General features: G+C 40.6%; 1 protein-coding gene across 8 annotated transcripts in view; it reads left to right on the forward strand.

The window, feature by feature from the left end:
- Positions 1-21,166, forward strand: part of SMAP1 (small ArfGAP 1) — a 153,634-nt gene that overhangs the window by 29,132 nt on the left and 103,336 nt on the right. For all 8 annotated transcript variants that reach the window (XM_055087646.1, XM_024132949.3, XM_055087649.1 and 5 more), the window contains one exon: positions 19,201-19,334. In XM_055087646.1, the coding sequence (XP_054943621.1) occupies positions 19,201-19,334 (134 nt within the window). The remainder of the gene's footprint in view (positions 1-19,200; positions 19,335-21,166) is intronic.

Below are 21,166 nucleotides of genomic sequence, written 5' to 3' on the forward strand. Positions count from 1 at the left end.
TGTGGGATCCTCCCGGACCGGGGCACGAACCCGTGTCCCCTGCATCGGCAGGCGGATTCTCAACCACTGCGCCACCAGGGAAGCCCCAGATCAAGATTTTGACAGCAAAGTTGGTGGATCTTATTTTGATTTCTTTAAGAAAACATGTATTGTTGCGGTTTATTGCTTTGGTTTTTATCTTTATATGATCCAAGTTATCTTACTTAAAAATTAAAATGAAAAATCTTAACTATTAAGCCAATCTTCAGAGGGGTAATACCTAGCATGCTTAATTGGGTTATATATTAATGAAAAATTAATACTTATCAAGAGCTTACTTTGTGTCAGATACTGTGTTTCATGAAGATTATCTCATTTGATGTTTTCGACAACCATTATTGTCAGCTTTCTATTTTCAGCACCATTTCACAGATAGGGAAGCCAAAGCTTAGGGAGGGGTCCAAACTCACACAATAAAATGGTGGAGTCAGCAGTGGCTCAAACTTTTTGTCTCGGAGACACACTGAGAAAAAAACATTTTACATGGTGAGTCAGTACATACGTATGTATGACTGAAAGAACCGTTTCGTGGATAGTGACTCTTACTGTAATGTCGCGCACACTGTTCTGTACTGTTATGTTTAACCCAGAATAGATATAACACATAATGGGCTGTTACCTGCAGTCTGAAAAATCTCTGTTCTTGACAACTATGCTGTGTATACTCCCTGACTTTATAAAATAATTATCCACTTTTGGCTTCTTTACTTTGTTCTTTCATGCCCGCACTCTCTTTCTTATAACTACCAACATGTATTCTGGCAGCAGAAACAAAAAAATTAAGTCTTGTAGTACTAAAAAAAAGTCTTTTTCCCAAGTGGACTTTAATTTTAAGTTAAAACTAGTGAGCTAATTCCTTGTTTTTAGTGAAGATCATGTTTACTGATAACACGTTTTGAACTTTCCTTTCCTCATGGTTTCACATGGACCAGGCAGACCATGTTAAACTGTTTATTTATTTATAAGTTATTATAATTTTGGCTGTGTTGGGTCTTCGTTGCTGCTCACGGGCTTTCTCTAGTTGTGTCGAGTGGGGGCTCCTCTTTGTTGCGGTGTGTGGGCTTCTCATTGAGGTGACTTCTCTTGTCACGGAGCACGGGCTCTAGGCGCGTGGGCTTCAGTAGTTGTGGCATGCGGGCTCGGTAGCTGTGACTCGCAGGCTCTAGCGTGCAGGCTCAGTAGTTGTGGCACACGGGCTTAGTTACTCAGCAGCATGTGGGATCTTCCCGGACCAGGGCTCGAACCCGTGGCCCCTGCCTTGGCAGGCGGATTCTTAACCACTTCACCACCAGGGAAGCCCCCAGACCATGTTAAACTGTTGCTGAGAGAAACTGTTGTCTGGCTGCTCGGTGGAGAATCTGGTAAATCACTGTAGGTTCTGTTTAAAGGTAGAGGTTTAAGTGGGTTCATGTTATTGGTCAGATTGTACTGACACTTAACTCTGTTTGCTTTTCTGTACCCTTGAAATATTTTCATAATTAAAATTTAAAAAAATTGTATAACCCTACTTGTGTTTAATAAATGCCTTTGTATTAATAAACAAATGGAAAAAAGTTTTAAAATCTTTTTCGTGCCGCCAGATGGCGCCCACTGTTAATCAAGATTAAGATGCCCACACGGTTTTCTGAATTATTTTATGTTGCGAGTATTGTTAGAATTTTGGCATGAATGTATAAACTAGTAATAATGGACTCCAGAATTCAGGAATGAGAGAAGAAGTGGAATAATTGAGTTGCTAATGTATAGGCATAGGGTATATTCACTAAACCAGTGTTCAGTATAGTTTCTGGAATTTAATCATTGGGAATTAGAATATTATTAGAATAAAATTAAGGATTATGAATCTGGCAGTTTGTATTTTGCCAAAAATATTTGTCTTTCCCTGTTCTGAGTTTTCCTGTGATCTTACCAATAGTTGGTTTTTATCAGGTACTTCTGACATTAATAATTTCTTTTGTAATAAGTTAAGTTTTGATACCATTAGAGTAACTTTATTCTAGTTATATTGTACTTGAATTTAGATTTATCAGATTTCGTTATACTTTTATCACATAAACATGCAACATTTTGAGCTTGATTTTAATTTGACAAAATGAATAAACTTCTTTTCATCTGTGAATGTGTCCAGTTGTGGCCACTCTAGAATTTTCATGAATTATCTATAACGGAGCGTATGATTTATTGGTAACAAAAGAATATTGAACTTAAATTAGTAATACCAAGTAAAAATTTATATTAAACATTTTTTAAGTTCAAAGGAATGATAGGTGAATTTTTTCCAGTTGTATTGTGATATAGTTGACATACACTGCTGTGTAAGTTTAGTTGCACAACACAATGATTTGTCTTACATATACTGAGAAATGATTACAACAGTAAGTTTAGTTAACATCTATCATCTCACATAGATACAAAATATATGTACGTATGTACGTATATATGTTTTTCTTTGTCATGAGAGCTCTTAGGATCTACTCTTCGACAACTTCCGTTTCATACTGTATTAACTCTAGTCATCATGCTGAACACTACATCCCTAGTACTTATCTTACAACTGGAAGTTTGTACCTTTTGACCACCTTCATCTATTTTAGTGTTGTTTATTGGGAAAGAAGAAGTTACATGACTTGCCACGTGCTGACTTTCACAGCACAGATTTTGTAAAAGAAGTGACTAAAGCAGGGTCTTTTATTATTACTCCCTCCTCTCCACAAACTCTCTTTCTAGTATTTCTGTTTTTTCTTGGTCAGTGCTACTAGGCTAAATCAATATACAGTCTTCTCCCATTTCAATTTAAATTTCTTTGTTCAGTGGTAACTGGCCACGTCAATATATATAGCCTTACTTCAGTTTTAAACTTGTAAGGAGATTCTTGAGTCTAGGTTGGTTCCCGTGGCCTCATTTGCTTTTTGCCCCTAGGCCCAGACTAGCCTTGTACTTCTGATAACTATGATCCATTTTTCTTAGTAGTATTCTTCTCACAAGACTTCTGAGTTAGAGAATTTCCTAATTTTGTCTCTGCTGTGGAATGTGTACATAAATCTTTTTGAGGTTTTCAGAAAGTTTACACTGAAACTTTAGAAAGAAACAGAAGAATTAACAAAACTAGAAGATAAAACCCAAAATGTAATAATTAAGTGGTTAGGAGAAATCTTAAAAATATTTTGTTGTTAACAGAAGTGGATCCACCAAAGATGGGGCTAGGGAAGTAGGTGAGGCAGAAGTGCCTTGCAGGTGATGCTTAGGGGAATTAAACTTTATCTGATGGGTTCATAAATGTGAGAGGTATCGTTTGGAGCCAGGAAGCTGCCAGGAAGCAGTTTCTGAGGTTGCTGTAGTAACGTGTCTCTCGGTGGTAGCTGGTGAGCTCCTGAAATGGGGCAGCGGCCCAGCTGGAATGCGATTAAAGTCATGGATCTGAAAAACAATTAAAACTAAAGTGGGGAGTTCCCTGGTGGACTGGTGGTTAGGATTCTGGGCTTTCACTGCCTTGGCCCGAGTTCAGTCCCTGGTTAGGGAAGATACCGCAAGCTGTGCAGTGCAGCCAAAACAAAACCGAAAATGATGAAGACGTTTGTTTGATTGAATGGTTATGGGCGATGAAAGAGAGGGGTGAGAGTGGCTTCTTTATTTCTCAGGTCATTAGGTGGATAGAGCTGGGGGAGCTGGGAAGAGCTGGGATGGGGCGGGGACAGCCATGGGGAGGGAGGGGCTAAGTGGACAGGTGAGCTCCATATTGGACGTGATGCTCTGGTGTATCCAGGTTGGTTATTAAGAATCTGACGCTTACAGAAGAGATCAGTGCTAGAGAGACACCACATCTCCTCAATTCTAAAAAGTACTTTCTTGGGTTCTTGAGAAGTGTCTCGTAATTAATGTGTACCTTTAATGTGCTGTTTCTCTTTAAAAAGATTATTTTATATCATATACTCATTGAAATAGCATGACTAAGGAAATTGTGGATTTTGGAGCCAAAATCATGGCCTCTAACAGTAGTAGATGAAATTAGCAAGGAGAGGTGTCGGATACTGAGTGCTTTCATATGTATTTTGCCATTCGATGTTCGTAGTGATCTTTTGAATATGGGAGACGGTGGTATTTTTATTTTCAGAGAAGAAACTGATGTTCAGAGAAGTTGTGTAAATACAGGGATAACTTTTTTCTTAATTTTTATTATTACGGTTGTCTGTTGAATAGTCATGCACAAGTATTCTACTATTTTCATTTATTATTCTTTTCTCCAAATCACAGCATATAATGAAATGAAGGCAACTGTTAGGGCAGTACTCTCCACCATCCTTTATCTAGTAGTCTTCAAATGTTAATGTTTCACCACACTGCTCTCTTTTTTTCCTGTGTAAGCAAGCATGTTATTTTTTGAGAACTATTTGAGAATAAGTTATAGACAAAATGCTCCTATACCCCTAACTTCAGTGTTTATCTTCTAAAAACAAGGAATTTTCTTAACCATAGTACAGTTATCAAAATCAGGAAATTATTGTTGGTACAGTTCTGTTACCTAATCCATAGACCTTACTCAGATTTCATCAACTGTCCTGATAATGTCAGGGATAAATTTTTGATTTGTCAGGATCAACAAATACAAATGCAGGACAGTGTCACATAAATAAGCAAACCTTTGGGTTGTAATCAGAGCGTTTGTAAACACAGCCAGCTTTCTTAAGATAATTAATGGACACGGGCCTCTGTGAGCGTGTTTGTCTGCCCTGTACCCTGCGGTTAGACTTGAAATTTTGGAAAGAGTGTGGGTGGATTACCTTTTTGGTTTGCCGTGCAACAGCCCCTTCCAGCGCCTGAGAGGAAAACAGAGCATTCTTTGGCGGAATCCTTGTGTTGTTTTTCTTACTTAGCTGTATCTTTTTCTCTCTTGTCTTTCTTTTATACTTACTAAACATGTGCTGGGCACTGAAATAAAATGCCGGAAGTATATTTATATATATGTACTGATTGTGCTGATTCATTCCTAGAGACTATAAGTAGATTGTTTCCGAATCAACCATTTAAAACTACTTCATGGTACGTGTTTTATTACTGTATTTGATGTAGGGATGTAAAAGTGTCCCTCCATAGACGGTGTAAAAAACAAACACAAACCTCCTTGGTATTTCTTAGACACACCTTCAGCACCTCTTAAGGTGTGCCTCAAAGTAGGCCTTGAACTTGGGGAGCATCTCCTCCTCCTCAGTCCTTTGTGCATGTGGTCCCCCTGCCTCCATTACCTGCCCACCTGGCTTCATGGTTTGTTCCCCTGCCTCCTCCAGGTCTTTAGTCAAATACAACTTCTCCTGACCAAACGGCAGTGACCTTCCCCTGGCCTTTTCCACCTGTACTCCCGGTCCATTTCTCCTTTATTTTTGTCCCTAATGTCTACTGCCATTGACACACTGTTACTTTCACATGTTTGTTTGTTGAGTACCCGTTCCCATTGGAGTATAAACTCCAGGAGGGCAGGAGTTTATCTGTTTTGTTCACCACTGAATCCCCAGAGCCTTGAACAGTAGTGCCTTGAAATGCTAGGCATGCAATAAGTACTTGTTGGATAAATGCATGTCCTGCTCTTCTGAGTGTGAGTGTAAGAGAAATAAGAAAAGGCACTTCTGAGGGAATTATTTAAATATTACAACTTAAATGCCATCTTTCTGAATAGAAAGGTTTTTAAAATTTCTTTATTCTAGAGCTTTTCTTTCAACAGCTTTATTTTCTGTTATATTATTGGTTTGTTTCTGTATAAGATTCTTACCAAACTAAGGTACTGAAGAATGATAACTGCAGCATGTTAAAGGCTGTTTCTTTTTTTTTCTTTATTTATTTTTCTTTATTTTTGGCTGCATTGGGTCTTCGTTGCTGCACGCGGGCTCTCTCTAGTTGTGGTGAGCGGGGGCTACTCTTCGTTGCGGTGCGCGGGCTTCTCATTGCGGTGGCTTCTCTTGTTGTGCAGCACAGGCTCTAGATGTGCGGGCTTCAGTAGTTGTGGCACATGAGCTCAGTAGTTGTGGCTCACAGGCCCTAGAGCGCAGGCTCAGTAGTTGTGGCGCACGGGCTTAGTTGCTCCGCAGCATGTGGGATCTTCCCGGACCAGGGCTTGAACCTGTCTCCCCTGCATTGGCAGGCAGATTCTTAACCATTGCTCCACCAGGGAAGCCCAGGTCGTTTCTTTTTTTGAAAAAATAAAACAAAAATCGCCCCCCCCCCTTTTAAAACTATTTAATGTCAGTCCTGTTTCAGACAAATTTTAGGAGAAGAAATTAATTACCTAAGGTAGAAAGTTGCTGTGAGCTCATTTTTAAGTGATCACAATCGCTTGGCCTGTATTAATGCTTCATATTCTAGCCTCCAGAAAATGATTGATTAAAATAGCACGTGGAACCTGTCTTCTAATCAGCATTGTAGTGACTCTTTTTGAATCTTGAAAAGTTGTGCACAAACTCTTGTCAGATGTTATCCCTACCTGTTTCGTTGTTGCATTACTGATGCCACTTTACAGAAAAATGTGAATATGAGGTAGATCAACCGTAGACAAGTAGGTCATACCAAAATGTTACTTTCAGATTTTTTAAAAAAGGATATTTTAAAGAACATTTTATTTCCTTCCTAGTAAAATATTGTATGTTAAAATATTTAGTATTTAAAAAAATAAACTAAAAAGGAAAACATCGGCAGAACACTCTGACATAAATCACAGCAATATATGTTTTAGATCTGTCTTCTAAAAAAGTAAAGGAAATAAAAACAAAAATAAACAAATGGGACCTAATTAGACTTAAAAGCTTTTGCATAGCAAAGGAAACCATCAACGAAAAGAAAAGACAACCTACTGAAAGGGAGAAGATATTTGCAAATGATATGACTGATAAGGGGTTAATATCCAACATATGTAACAATTCATACAATTCCACATCAAAAAAACAAACAACCCAATTAGAAAATGGGCAGAAGAACTGAAAAGACATTCTCCCAAAGAGGAAATGCAGATGGGACTTCCCTGGTGCAGTGGTTAAGAATCTGCCTGCCAACACAGGGGACACGGGTTCAATCCCTGGTCCGGGAAGATTCCACATGCCCTGGAGCAACTAAGCCCTTGCGCTACAACTACTGAGCCTGCGCTCCAGAGCCCGCGAGCCACAACTGCTGAAGCCTGCACGCCTAGAGCCTGTGCTCCACAACAAGAGAAGCCACTGCAATGAGAAGCCCGCGCACTGCAATGAAGAGTACTCCGCAACTAGAGAAAGCCTGCGCACAGTAACAAAGACCCAAAACAGCCAAAAATAAATAAATAAATAAATAGATTAATAATAAAAAAAAAGAAATGCAGATGGCCAGCAGGCACATGAAAATATGCTCAACATCCCTAATCAGCAGAGAAATGCAAATCAAAACCACAATGAGATATCACCTCACACCTGTCAGAATGGCCATCATCAAAAAGAACAAAAATAACAAATGTTGGTGAGGATGTGGAGAAAAGGGAACCCTTGTACAATGTTGGTGGGAATGTATTGGGTTGGCCAAAAAGTGCCTTCGGTTTTTAAGTAAAAATAAAAGACACATTTCTCATTTTCACCAAGAACTGTATTGAACAACATATTCACCCATTTTCCACTACCTTCTGTCAGTTTTCAGACAACTTCATAATTCCATCTTCCCAAAACTTTTTAAATTTTTGAGCGAAGAACTGTTCCAGATGCCTTTTACAGTCTTCCAGGGAATTGAAATTTTCCATTAAGAGAATTTTGTAAAGACTGAAATAAATGGAAATCCGAAGGTGCAATGTCCGGCGGATGAATCAGAACTTCCTAGCCAAGCTGTAACAGTTTTTGCCTGGTCATCAAAGAAACTTGGAGTCTTGCGTTATCCTGACGGAAGATTATGCGTTTTCTGTTGAGTAATTCTGGACGCTTTTCGTCGAGTGCTGCTTTCAGTTGGTCTAACTGGGAGCAGTACTCGTTGAAATTAATCGTTTGGTTTTCTGAAAGGAGCTCATAATAGGGGACTCCCTTCCAGTCCCACCATATACACAACATCACCTTCTTTGGATGAGGACCGGCCTTTGATGTGGTTGGTGGTGGTTCATTTCCCTTGCCCCACGATCTCTTCCGTTCCACATCGTTGTACAGTATCCACTTTTCATCGCCTGTCACAATTTGTTTTAAAAATGGAACGTTTTCATTACGTTTAAGTAGAGAATTGCACGCAGAAATACGGTCATGAAGGTTTTTTTCGCTTAACTTACGTGGAACCCAAACATCAAAGCAATTAATATACCCAAGCTGGTGCAGATGATTTTCAGCGCTTGATTTGGATATTTTGAGTATGTCGGCTGTCTCCCGCGTGGTGTAACGTTCCATGTGCTCAGTTAATGTCTCCATTTGATCGCTGTCAACTTCAACTGGTCTGCCCAACCGTGGAGCATCGTCCAGTGAGAAATCTCCAGCATAAAACTTCACAGGCCACTTTTGACACGTTCAGTCATCACAGCACCTTTTCCATACACTGCACAAATCTTTTTTTGTGTTTTGGTTGCGTTTTTACCTTTCTTGAAATTATAAAGCATAATGTGCTGAAAATGTTGCTTTTTTTCTTTCATCATTTTTTTTTTTTTTTGGTGGTATGCAGGCCTCTTACTGCTGTGGCCTCTCCCGTTGCGGAGCACAGGCTCCGGACGCACAGGCTCAGCGGCCATGGCTCACGGGCCCAGCCGCTCCGCGGCATGTGGGATCTTCCCGGACCGGGGCACGAACCCGTGTCGCCTGCATCGGCAGGCGGACTCTCAACCACTGCACCACCAGGGAAGCCCTGGAAGAGAATATTGTTTGGAAGGATGGAATTATCATGGTAGGAGATGCAGGGTATTCACAAGTTCAGTCTGGCACCTGCCCATGGCATACTCTTAGCTCTCTCTCCCGCTTTCTAGCATTTTTCCTTTGTTTTGGCCCAGTACTTCTCAGTCCTGAAAATGGTGTGGTAATATTATCTACCTCATATGTTTATTAGGATTAAATCAGGCAGGGTTCCTGGAAATACAATGAATAATGTCTTGCATGTTCAGTGAGATGTTAGTTTCCTCTAAAAATACTTCCCTGCATGTTTTGGCAGCAGTAACTCCGGTGGTACAAGGTCTTAGGTATCATTTGTAAGCTAGAGACTGCCTACGGTTTTATACCAGACATTGTGCTGGGTACAGAGCATGCAAAGATCAATAAAATGAAGTCTCTGTGCTCAAAGAGATCACTGTGTCACAGAAAACATAGCTAAAACAGTTAACTGTAAATCACTGTGATAAATGTTATTTAAAAAGTTTTGGGGGAATTGGAGAAGGCTTTATGGAAGGATTAAGTCTTGACAGGAAGTTACGATAGCAGTTAGTGATATGTTCTTTGTTTCTCATAAAAAATTCAAAGGAGCTTTTCTGTTTGCTAGTCTGTCATGGTAATCAGAAACTTAAGAGAAGTTTCTTCTCAGAAGAGCATGCGATTTCATCTTATTTCTCAAATGGTATGAGATCTATAAGGAAAGTATAATGAATTCTCAGTAAAATTCCTGTTCTTTTTTTTAGATATATAGTGTGTTTTTACATTATTTAGATATATAATGGTTTATCATTCAGGAAACCTCACTCTTTCTACTTTTTGTGCCTAAAACTGTCTTTAATCTCTATCTGAAAGCTAGTAGTCACTTGTACTATATAAATTTTAGGTGCATATGTATACCACAACCTAAAAAAAAATGAAATCAGTATTTAAATAAAGAAACTTAGCAGAAATCAGGTGCTGTGGTATTGTATTTTTTGGCTACAGCATTACAGTACACCTGAAGCTCTTCAAGGTGGGAGGGCCACTGTGCATTTTACCTAGAATGTACCTTGTCCTTATACCTTGTCCAGACCTTATCTGTTGTAACTGGACTTACGTTTTAGTGACCACCTGAATTGCCACTGTCTCTGCAAAGCCTGTACTAATGTCCCCACCCTACATTCATCTTTTCCTCTCTTGTGTTTCCACATCCTTTGCACTTAACACTGTAACCACTGAATGACTTGTTAGAGTGCAAGCTCCATGAAGGCAGGATCTGTGTTTTCTTTCCTTCATTTAATACTTTGGTGAAACTAGACACTTAGTACATATTTGGTGATTTAAATTGAGTCTAGAAAACTAAGGTTTGATGAAAATGTGCTTTATTATTCGTAAACACCTCTTCTTACAGTTTTGGCTCTGAAGTAAGGAATAAGTCTCTGGTACGTTCTTATGACTGCTTCCAACATGCAAATATACTGCACATTGAATTAGGTAGATTACAGGCTTAGCTGTTGTAACAAAAAGACCCCCAAATACTGTGGCTTCAACAGGATAGAAGTTTGTTTCTTCACATTAATCTGGAGATGAACTAGTAGTTCTGTCCTCTTCACCATGAGGCCTACATATCTGGATCCAAGGTAGTAGGTTCACTTCTTACCATCTTCTCAGCTCATGGGAAAGGGGACGAGGCAAGGGGAACAGGCCCAGTATGGATAATGGCAACACACATCATTTCAGCTCACATTCCACTGGCCAGGACTTGGTCATGTGACCACACTTTGCTGCGGGGGGGGCTGAGAAATGGAGTCTCTGTCTGGGCAGCCATGTCTGTAGCTAAAACTTGGGGGCTTTTTTATTTTAAATGAAAAGGAAGAATGGCAAAAGGATATTAAAAAGAGCAGTTTGTGCCTCATAGGTTTTGCCTGTGGTTCCATTTTTAAATAAACAGATGGATTGATTCAGGTATTAAAGAACTTGTGTATTTGACCAAGTCATCAGACTTGGCAGATTTTTTACTGTGCTGCCTGCTGCTTTATCTAGACCTTACGCTAGGTGATGCAGGCCATAGAGAGCCTTTCTGGTGAGAACTTTACCATTTACTTTAGTAGACATGACTAAGTACAAACGAAGAAACAGCAGGTACTTGCTGTGTGTTGTGTGAGAGAAGCTGTCATGGGCTATAGACATTTATAGGAAGGGGGAATGGAGGTATGGTGTCATACGGAAAGGCTTTTTGGAGAATATGGGACTCTGGTTAGGCCTTGAAGATGAGGTAGGATTTTTGTGGTCACAAGCGCAACATCCTAGGCAAGGGAGATGGTGTGCAGGAAAGTTTCAAGACTGGATAACTGAGTTGTATTCTAGGGAAAGCAGTGAGTCTTCTGATTTCTGACTAACCAGTTGGCTCCCCGAGTGTGTAATTTGGAGTAGTGCAAAATAAAGTTGACTTATGAAGGATCAAGATTATAGATGTGGTAAAGGTTTGGAGTTGGACACTGACGTGGAGAAAGAGTTTAACTGGGTATTGGGGTTCCGATTAGGTAAATTCCTGCCCCTCCACCTGGTAACGGCATTCCGAATTAATGAATTCAGTCCCTCTTTCCCTGCCTACACTCCACGAGGTCACGTACGCCGTCTCAGTTAACACATCCACACGTTCTGTCCTAGCCCCATTCTTCTGGACTTCTCTGAAATTTTTGACACTTTGACCATCTTTTTTTTTTTTTTTTTTTTTTTTTAAACTTGGGCCTTCTCTGGTTTTTGCACGGCTCTTCATTTTCTCCGTAAGACTTAGTATTCTTTTTTTGCTCTTTTTGTTCTTGGGGCTGCAGGTGTCCTCTTGAAGGCAGTGCTTATATATACCTCCAGTTTGAGCTTTAGTCTTCTATTCCTGATTGCTTGCTGGACATTTTCATCTCGATGTGTCACTCTTATTTAAAGCACTCAACAGATTTCCTGCAAAGCTTTGTGACTCTGCAAGGACCTCTATGCTTTAGATCCCTTTATGCTTTAAAGCAGAACTTGCAGGCATCTGGCTGGGGCTGTGCCTTCTCCCTATCACTGTGTCTCTAAGTCTTGTCAGTTCTTCCTGGTGATTCTCACGTTTGTTCATTTCCATTCTTACTGTTGCCACATTTATCAGTCTTTGAACAGGGTATGTTTGGATTGTGAGTGGTCCTTGAGGATTCACTGATGATGAATAAGAATCAAGGTGCCATAACATCAGTGAGGCCAGATAGTACCTTCTGTTCTGTTACTGGAGCTTTGCTTTCGTGTGGTTGAGATTATCAGCTGACTCATATTAGTTGAGTTGGTGTTAGCTTATTTGTGTTGTGTTTAGTGAGATGGTGATATGGATAACTTAATATTACCCAATATTTGAATTCTCAGTAAACTTTTGACTTCTTTTCCTCAGCAGATTTGATTCTTAGTTTGTTAAAATAAATTTTCACAGCTTAAGTCACACACTCAATAAGAATAATGAAAGCAGATCAGGACGTATGCAGAGTGCCTGAGATGAAGACTTTGTCAAGCAGAATCTAGAGTCGGAGGGTGAGGTCAGCATCGTGGCAGCATGAGACACCTGCTTTGTCTCCCCCGCTCCGTCTACAACCAGTAAAACGCCTGTAACTCAACACAGGTCCACCGCCTAGCACCCCAGGTGAGGGGGGTTCCACACCCCCCAGTCCCCTCGAGTGGACTGGAACACACAGAGGAGGCTGAACCGGGGAACAGCTGAGGCAGTGCTTGCGAGCCCGGACCCAGAGTCGTGGCGGCTGAGCCTGCAGCCCCAGAGAACCCAGTAGAAGCAGAGGAGGCCGTGCACATGCCTGGCCACTCGGCTGCAGCAGCGCCCATGGTCACGGGGAGCCGGGAAGCAGTGGAGGGGGATTGCGGCCCTGGTCCTCCAGTCATGGTGGCGCCCCTGACTCGGCGGCCTGTGCATACCTGACAACCCCATGCACCTGGCTGCCTCCTAAACCCTCCCCTGTGGCAGCAGAGCTTGCAAGCCAGGAGACCCTGGACGGACGAGGTGGGGATGCCGCCATCCCAGTGCCGTAGGTGGCAACCCAGTACAGCAGCACCGGGAGCATCAGGGCACCAGCGACCCTGGAGTCATGAGCAGCATCACGGAGGGCACCAGGGACACCTCTGACGGGGGTGGTGGAGGGTGGAAAGTGCAGAGCCTCCTATGTGATCAGAGGCAGCGCAGGTAAGAGAAACCAAACACTGGGGCCCTAGCGCCACCTTCTGGAAAACAAAAGAAAGGCCTCTAATTACCAACCAGTTGAATCATGAGAATCAAGTTGGAAAAAAGCTTTACTTTAAAGAAGAGAGGTGTTCGCTACTTCAGATACACTGGCAGAGGAACACCTCATCAGGTGACACGAAAAACCATGGTAACATGGCATCAGAAAAAGAAAACGACGGATCTCCAGAAACCAAACTTAAAGTCATGGAATATTGCAGTCTGATTGATAGAGAATTCAGAATAGCTGTCATGAAGAAACTCAACAAGCTATAAGCCAGAAAGGCAGTTCAGTGAGCTCAGGAATAAAATTAATGAACAGGAGGATTACTTTACCACAGAGAGTGAAACGCTACAAAAGAACCAAACAGAAATTCTGGAGCTGAAGAGCTCAATAAAGGAGATGAGGAACACATTAGAAGACACTGGAAACAGAGCAGAGCAGGTAGAAGAGAGAATTAGCAAGCTCGCAGACAGAGAAATAGAAGTGATACAGGTGGAAGAGGACGGAGAAATAAGATCTAAACAAAATGAAGAATCTGAGAGTGCTGTCCCGACTCATTTAGGAAGGGCAATGTTAGGGTGATGGGTGTCCCAGAGGGAGGGGAGCGGGGCAGGGGAGCAGAGAGCTTATTTAAAGAAATAATAGCTGTGGGACTTCCCTGGTGGTCTGGTGGCTGAGACTCCGCGCTCCCAGTGCAGGGGACCCAGGTTCGATCCCTGGTCAGGGAACTAGATCCCACAGGCCACAACTAAGAGCCCATGTGCTGCAACTAAGAGTTCACATGCCGCAACTAAAAGATCCTGCATGCCGCAACAAAGATCCCATGTGCTGCAACCGGCGCAGCCAAATAAATAAATAATTTTTTTTTTTTAAAGAAATAATAGCCGAGAACGTCCCAGACCTGGGGAGGGAGCTGGATATACAAGCCCAGGAAGCTAACAGAACCCTAATTGTCTCAATGCAAAAAGACCTTTTCCAAGACACATTATATTAAAACTATCAAAAGTCAATGACAAAGAATTTTAAAGCAGCCAGGTAAAAAGGATGGTCACCTGCAAAGGAACCCCCATTAGGCTACCAGTAGATTTCTCAGCAGAAACTCTACAGGCCAAGAGAGGGGAGTGATATTTTGAGAACACCGAAAGAGAAGAACTGTCAGCCAAGAATACTCTGTCAAGGAAAGTTACCCTTCAGATATGAAGGAGAGATAAAGGCTCTCCCAGACAGACAGAAGCTACCTTACAAGAGATGTTGGAAGGAGCTCTTCTACCTGAAGCGAAAAGGCAAAAGTACACAAACTTTGAGTAAGGTGGTAAATAGAATCAGAAAATTGTGACTCTATATCAGAATAGGTTGTTAAACATTTAATTACAGCATAAAGACTAAAGGAAAAGAAAGCAGTAAAAATAACGATAGCTACTTCAATTTGGTAACAAAATCACAACACAAAAAGGGATAATTTGAGGTAACAAACAACATAAAATGGGAAGAGGAAAAGGACAGAAACCATATAGGCAAATGAAGATAGATGCTATCAGCAGAAAACGGACTATTTTATCTATGAGACATTTTATATAAAAAATAATCAGGAATCCTGCTATTCTGAATGTGGTCTGTGGTGGCAGCACGGGCATCTTGGGCTGCTTGTCAGGATTGCAGAGTCTCAGGCACCGCCCGGGGCTACCAGATTAGGATCTGCATTTTCCTCACATCCCCAGGAATGTGCATGCGCTGGGAGACACCGATCTAGAACTGACCGTGCAGTTCTTTTCTTTTTCTTAGTGGGAGACTTAGCTGCTAAAATAGTTAAACCCTCCAGCTGTTTATCTATTTGTGTTTTTCTGTATTTGTCTTTTTGTTCACCTTAGAGTTTTAGGTGAACTTCAGAGGAGACTGTTGTAAGTCTTGTGAACGATGGAGAGTAGCTGGGGGAGGTAGTGGGGGAGGCAACTGGAGCTGCAGGGGTCACCGAAGTCACCTGGAGCAGGCAGCATGTGGCCGAGTGAGCCGGCCTGCCGCAGCCTGGAAAGAACTTTCGGAGCGGAGGGGCAACACGTGCAGAGGGGGGAAGGCAGGAAAGGGCATGTGTAAGTGGGAGTGCTGTGGTGAACTTGCAAGAGGACAGCGGGCCTTTGCCGCGGGGTCTGGGCCTGTCCCTTTGCTGCTGTGTGAGGTGTTTCGCTGTGCAGCCTCTGCTGTCAGCTCCTGAAAGTTTCCCGTTACTCTAATGCCCTGTCCTTCAGCTCTCCCAGACTCTTCTACCATCCTTCACCTTGTTTAGCGTTTGCCAAGATGTGTTTTGGTATATTCTGTGCCAGGGGCCTCCGAGGCAGCCTTTAAACTTCATTTCAAGCTCTCTGTGAGACCTGCACGCCTTCCAGCAGACTTGTCTCCGTAGCTGGGGTCCTCCTTGCCCCTTATGTATATCTTACATTGTGCTAAAATTGATTACAAACGTAACGTTCAACCATGTTGATGTGTGCAGCCTATTCATTTTCACTGTTGTGTGATATTCCATGTATGGAGATACTCATACTGTTGAACGTTTTTAAGGCATTGTCAATCTTTTTAGAAATCATGCTGCTATAAATATTCTGGTTACATGGCTTCTTGAGTATATATATGAGTTTTTTTTAAAATAACTTTATTAATTTTTGGCTGTGTTGGGTCTTCGTTGCTGCGCGCGGGCTTTCTGTAGTTGTGGCGAGCGGGGGCTACTCTTCAGTGAGGTGCGTGGGCTTCTCATTGTGGTGGCTTCCCTTGTTGCAGAGCACGGGCTCTAGGTGCATGAGTTTCAGTAGTTGTAGCACGTGGGCTCAGTAGCAGCATGCAGGCCTCAGTAGTGTGGCTCACGGGCTCTAGAGTTGTGGCACACAGGCTTAGTTGCTCCGTGGCATGTGGGATCTTCCCGGACCAGGGCTCAAACCTGTGTCCCCTGCATTGGCAGGCAGATTCTTAACTGCTGTGCCACCAGGGAAGTCCCGAGTATATGTATGAGTTTGTTTGTAGTGTTTTCAGCCTTATTTGACTGTGATCCAGAGAAACAACATTTTATAACGTGACCTGATTTCTGTATATATATAGGTATGTCAACTGATTTTTTAAAGAAGTTTAACAAAGTTATATTTACCCTTTGTGTGATGTGCTCATATCTTTTTTTCTTCTAAAAATAAATACTTGTTGAGGTTAAATTAATGAATTGTGACCTGCAGTTTAAAATATTGCTGTAGGGTGTGTTGTGTATGTGTGTCAGCACATGTGTGTGTGTGTGTGAGAGAGGGAGAGGGAGAGGGAGAATAGATTGTCTGGTGGAAGGGTTTATTCATCTAGAACTTGATTACATGTCACCAAATGGTTTTTTAAATGGTTATACCTGTTTATATTGGTGTGGCCTCCCGAGTCTGGGAACTTAGCTTTTTATCATGTGTCCATGGTCTTTTAAAGCATTTACTTGGCACAGAATTGGTAAGTTCTCATTGAATAGTTTGGTGAAAGAAAATGAGGATTTCATACCTGTAACTGCATGACTACCATGTTAAGAAACTACTATTTTATCAAGCCAGCTTTAGGTAAGCTCACAAGGCTAATTTTATAGAGTGGATAACCCATTTGTAATTTCGGTTAGGCTTTTAAAAGTCTATTTTTAGGGGTTCTTGACTATACTGTTCAGTTATGATAGTTATGTTCCAAAGAAAGATACATTGACAAAATTACATTATTATTTCAATTGGTAAAAAGTGATTGGGGCTAAAGTTTCCCATAAGTGATAACAAGTTTTTTTTTTTTTCCCTTGCAGGAATCAATAAAATGGTTTTCATAGCCTTAAATTCGTAAGACCTAAACATCATCTAACATTTAATTATTTCTAGCTTTTGCTCAATAATAATATAGCCATTTAAAAATTTTTGCTAGCATTATTCTTGTACAAGGCTTTTTTACATTTCTTTTCTACATTTCTTTTACCTTTCTTTTGTTGTTATAAAAATGCACCACTGTATTGGGTGCTACAGCTTTTTACCTGCACGGACAGTCATATCCCATTATGCAAGTTCATTCAGCCGTAGCGTTCACGTCAGGAAAATCGTGCCGTATAGAAAAGTCTCCATTTGTATTTGGCTGAGGTTGTAGCAGATTATTCTGAGGGGAATCATTCTATTTTAAGAACAATGAAGCCCCACTTGGAGCGTGTTGAAAATCTTTGTTTTCTCCTCATGCTCTGGACCCACTGCCTGAGAGGAAAAGTTAAGATACAGTTGTTTTACAGACCAATGTAGGAACTTCTCTAGAGAAAGAAAAGTATTGTATTTTGATTATCGAAATTTCTTAACATGACAGTAACTTGCACTTAAGTAGTGCTTTAAAAATTTTAAAATTCCATACGTGTCTCACCTAAGTACTGAGGGCAGCCATTCTAATTCCATTTAACAGATGGGAACCTGGTAGCTCAGTTTGTTCCTTAGTCCAGGGTAATTTATGCGGCTCAGAGGTGGCTGAGTACATGGGCAGTGCTGGTCTGTTGACTGCTAACTCATTTTGGCACTGTTGACAGTCAAACATATTTAAATAGAGCATGTCCCAGATGTTTGTCAGTTTATAGGTGTCACTTAAATTTAAAAGCAGGATATTGTGGCATAAATCGTATATGCGTAACCTCTTTCCTAAGGAATTTGGGGGGACTGTGTTTAGTTTTACTGGGTTGAAATTATTGGCCTCAGTGGTATTTTGTAGATTCACTCTCACTTTTAGATGAAAAGTATGTACTTAAACAGAAACCTAAATTTTTAAAAAATCTTGGTTTTTATTGATACCTCTTACTGTATTTTTTCCATAATCAAGTGATTTATAGAAATCTGTTATATATAAGCTTCTGAATATTTGATGTAATTTCCAGATAGTACTTTTATTTTCTATTTTACTTTAATTGTACAAGCAATATGTGAAGATAATCATAAGAGCATTTAAAATTATCAAGAAATAATACAGGGGGCTTCCCTGGTGGCGCAGTGGTTGAGAGTCCGCCTGCCGATGCAGGGGACACGGGTTCGTGCGATGCAGTGGACACGGGTTCGCGCCCCGGTCCGGGAGGCTCCCACGTGCCGCGGAGCGGCTGGGCCCGTGAGCCATGGCCGCTGAGCCTGCGCGTCCGGAGCCTGTGCTCCGCAACGGGAGAGGCCGCAACAGTGAGAGGTCCGTGTACCAAAAAAAAAAAAAAAAAAGAAAAGAAATAATACATTCAAAGATATGAAGAATAGTACAGCTGAGGCTTGTATTCTTGTATACTTAGGTGAGTTTCCCTACAGTGTTTTTCAGAGTTTTTTGACCATGACCCAAAGAGCTAACTTTTTATAAGACACCTTAGTTCATCTATAACTTTTCTTAATCTCAGGGTTCTATCTGAGATTTATTCATGTTGATACAAGACTTCTTGAGGCAGTCCTTGTTGTTTCTCATCCTACAATCAGTATTAATCGATTAAAAAATCCACCCCCCAGTGTGTTGATTGCAAAATGGAAGTTGTTGTAGTTTTCAAGGGCATTTCCTCCTAATTACCAGTGAGGGTGTGCATGTTTTTATGTGTTTATTGGCTGTACATTTCTTCTGTGAATTACTCATTCATATCTTTTTGTCCATTTTTCTGTTTAGGTTGGTTGTCTGTTTCCTACTAATTTCTGTTTCATTTTTTAAAACCTCTTTGATTTTTACTTGTTGTTAATCTTTTAAGCAATACCCTACACATTTAATAAAGGACTTACTTTTTAATGTGGGATATTATTACTCCTGGTTCAAATATGGTGAGTGAGTAAACTGTTCACATATAGTAGTTTTAAATTCTTAGACAGATTTGGGGGGAAGCTGCTAGGAAAGGAAAATTAGTAAACTCATTAAGGTTCTTGAAGGTTGATTTATAACCTTTCAGCACAGCCAAGACACACATCTTCTTAGCAAGCTGCTGCTGCGCCATTTGAAAATTTGAACGTGTGAATTCTGTAACCCTCCATTACGATTGTATAAAGAACCAGAATGCTTCTTATATGCTGTTATATTTTATTTTATTTTTTAATACTAGCTTTTCTCTGTTTCTTCTCCGTAATTAGGTCCTCGATGGGCTTCCTGGAATATTGGTGTGTTTATTTGCATCAGATGTGCTGGCATCCATAGGAATCTTGGGGTTCATATATCCAGGGTCAAGTCAGTCAACCTAGACCAATGGACACCGGAACAGATCCAGGTAAACATTTCCCTACCGAGAAATTATTGAAAATATTTAAAATGGATTTATAATCTTTAATCCTTCTTGCACCTAAGGATTAACATTGAAAAGTAGTATACTGAAATATGGAATATGCCACATACAAAATTCGAGTGTTATCTGAATTGTCAGTTCACAGATTTTTTTTTTTTCTTGGTTCTATAGTAAAGTCAATTTTTAATCTATTTTTACCTAAAATGTTGATTTTGAAGTATTTAAAAAATAAATTTCTTTCCCTTGTGCCGATGAAATTTGCAGCTATAATTCCGTAGTCTGTTTTGCTTTGCTGTCAGTAGAGGGCGCTTGGGTAAAGACGAAGAACAGACCCCCTCTTCCTGCGCGCCAACTGGAAGGCCTTCCCTTCTGTGCAGGGGTGGGTGTTCTCCATAGCCAGATAGGGCCAAGGAGTCAGAAGACAGCCCAGTTAGCAAATGTTCTCGTGACTGATTTGGGCTTGTTTCGAGCGGTTTAGCTTTTTAGAGATAAATTTGTAATTTTAAGGGCTTGCCCTTTTTCCAATGTGACAGTATTAAATTCTCAAAATCATACTTGCTAGTCCTTAAGGTTAATTGCTAATGTAAAAATGATTATTCCTACTGGTTTTATTTTATAGTTCACGGTGAAATTACATAACTTTTTCTTACGACCTTTTCAAATTACTTTTAGTCAGCATGAAGCCTAAATATACAGGTATATGTAGTTGAACTTCAGTGATACACACACAAACCTCACAATCATAAAAGAACAAAAATAACACAAAAATTGGCATGGGTGGGGTGGGGTGAGGGTGGAAAGAATAGAATAGAATGCTGGGAGGGAGTGGTCATTAAAAAACGATACATAGACTTGGTTAAAGAAAGTAAAATTTCTATACTGAAGACATATTTATGCCAAAGGAAGTTCCAGATGTAGCAAAGATTTAAATATTAAAAAAATTAAACCTCAAAAATACTCAAAGGAAAAAAAATAGAATATAGATTTTTCAGGCCATAAAGTCAAGCATAGTTTAGTTTAGTCTTAGACTAGTTTTTGAACATTTTGCTGGCTAGAGCATAAAAGGAAATATGAAACTTTGTGTATTTTTGAGATCCTTGAGAAAATTTACTTGTTAATCAAGGAAGCAGAGCTTTTTGAACATTTTATATGAGGCAGTGTTCTTAGTAACATCTCTGTAGTAACGGTGGTGACAGATTTCATGACATCGTTTAAGTTGTCTTCAAGAAAGCGTGTAGCTTGAAAGTGTAACTTGCTGTTTGTAATGGATTATGGAGGTTCAAAACATTCAAGACCCAGTGTATTGCCTTTTTAATGGTTCATTTCAAACTAAGGAGAAAACGTGTAATCCCTGGACAATTAAATTCTCCAGAAATATTATTTTTCTCAACTAGGCTGCTGAAAGGAGTTGAGTAGCAGGTTATTTGAAGTAGGCAGCTGTTCTTTTTTAATAGTTTAGAGCATAACTTCCCAAACAGAGGGCTGTAGTTCACTGGTTTTCTGTGGGATTGGTTATAGGTACAAAGCAAGATCCTATATTAGTAAATGTATAAGGATTTTGAAAGCAATTATTAAGTAATATACAGTCTTTGGAATTGTATTTGAACACATTTGCATGGTTCCAACTGTCAGCTTCTTCAAATAAGAATTACTGCTTCTGAATGCAAGATTTTTTTTTTTTTTTTTCCCGGATGCGGGGCCCTCACTGTGTTGGCCCCTCCCGTTGGCGAGCGCAGGCTCCGGACGCGCAGGCTCAGCGGCCACGGCTCACGGGCCCAGCCGCTGCACGGCATGTGGGATCTTCCCGGACTGGGGCA

The sequence above is a fragment of the Physeter macrocephalus genome, chromosome 10 (assembly GCF_002837175.3).
Source record: "Physeter macrocephalus isolate SW-GA chromosome 10, ASM283717v5, whole genome shotgun sequence".
Taxonomy (NCBI): domain Eukaryota; kingdom Metazoa; phylum Chordata; class Mammalia; order Artiodactyla; family Physeteridae; genus Physeter; species Physeter macrocephalus.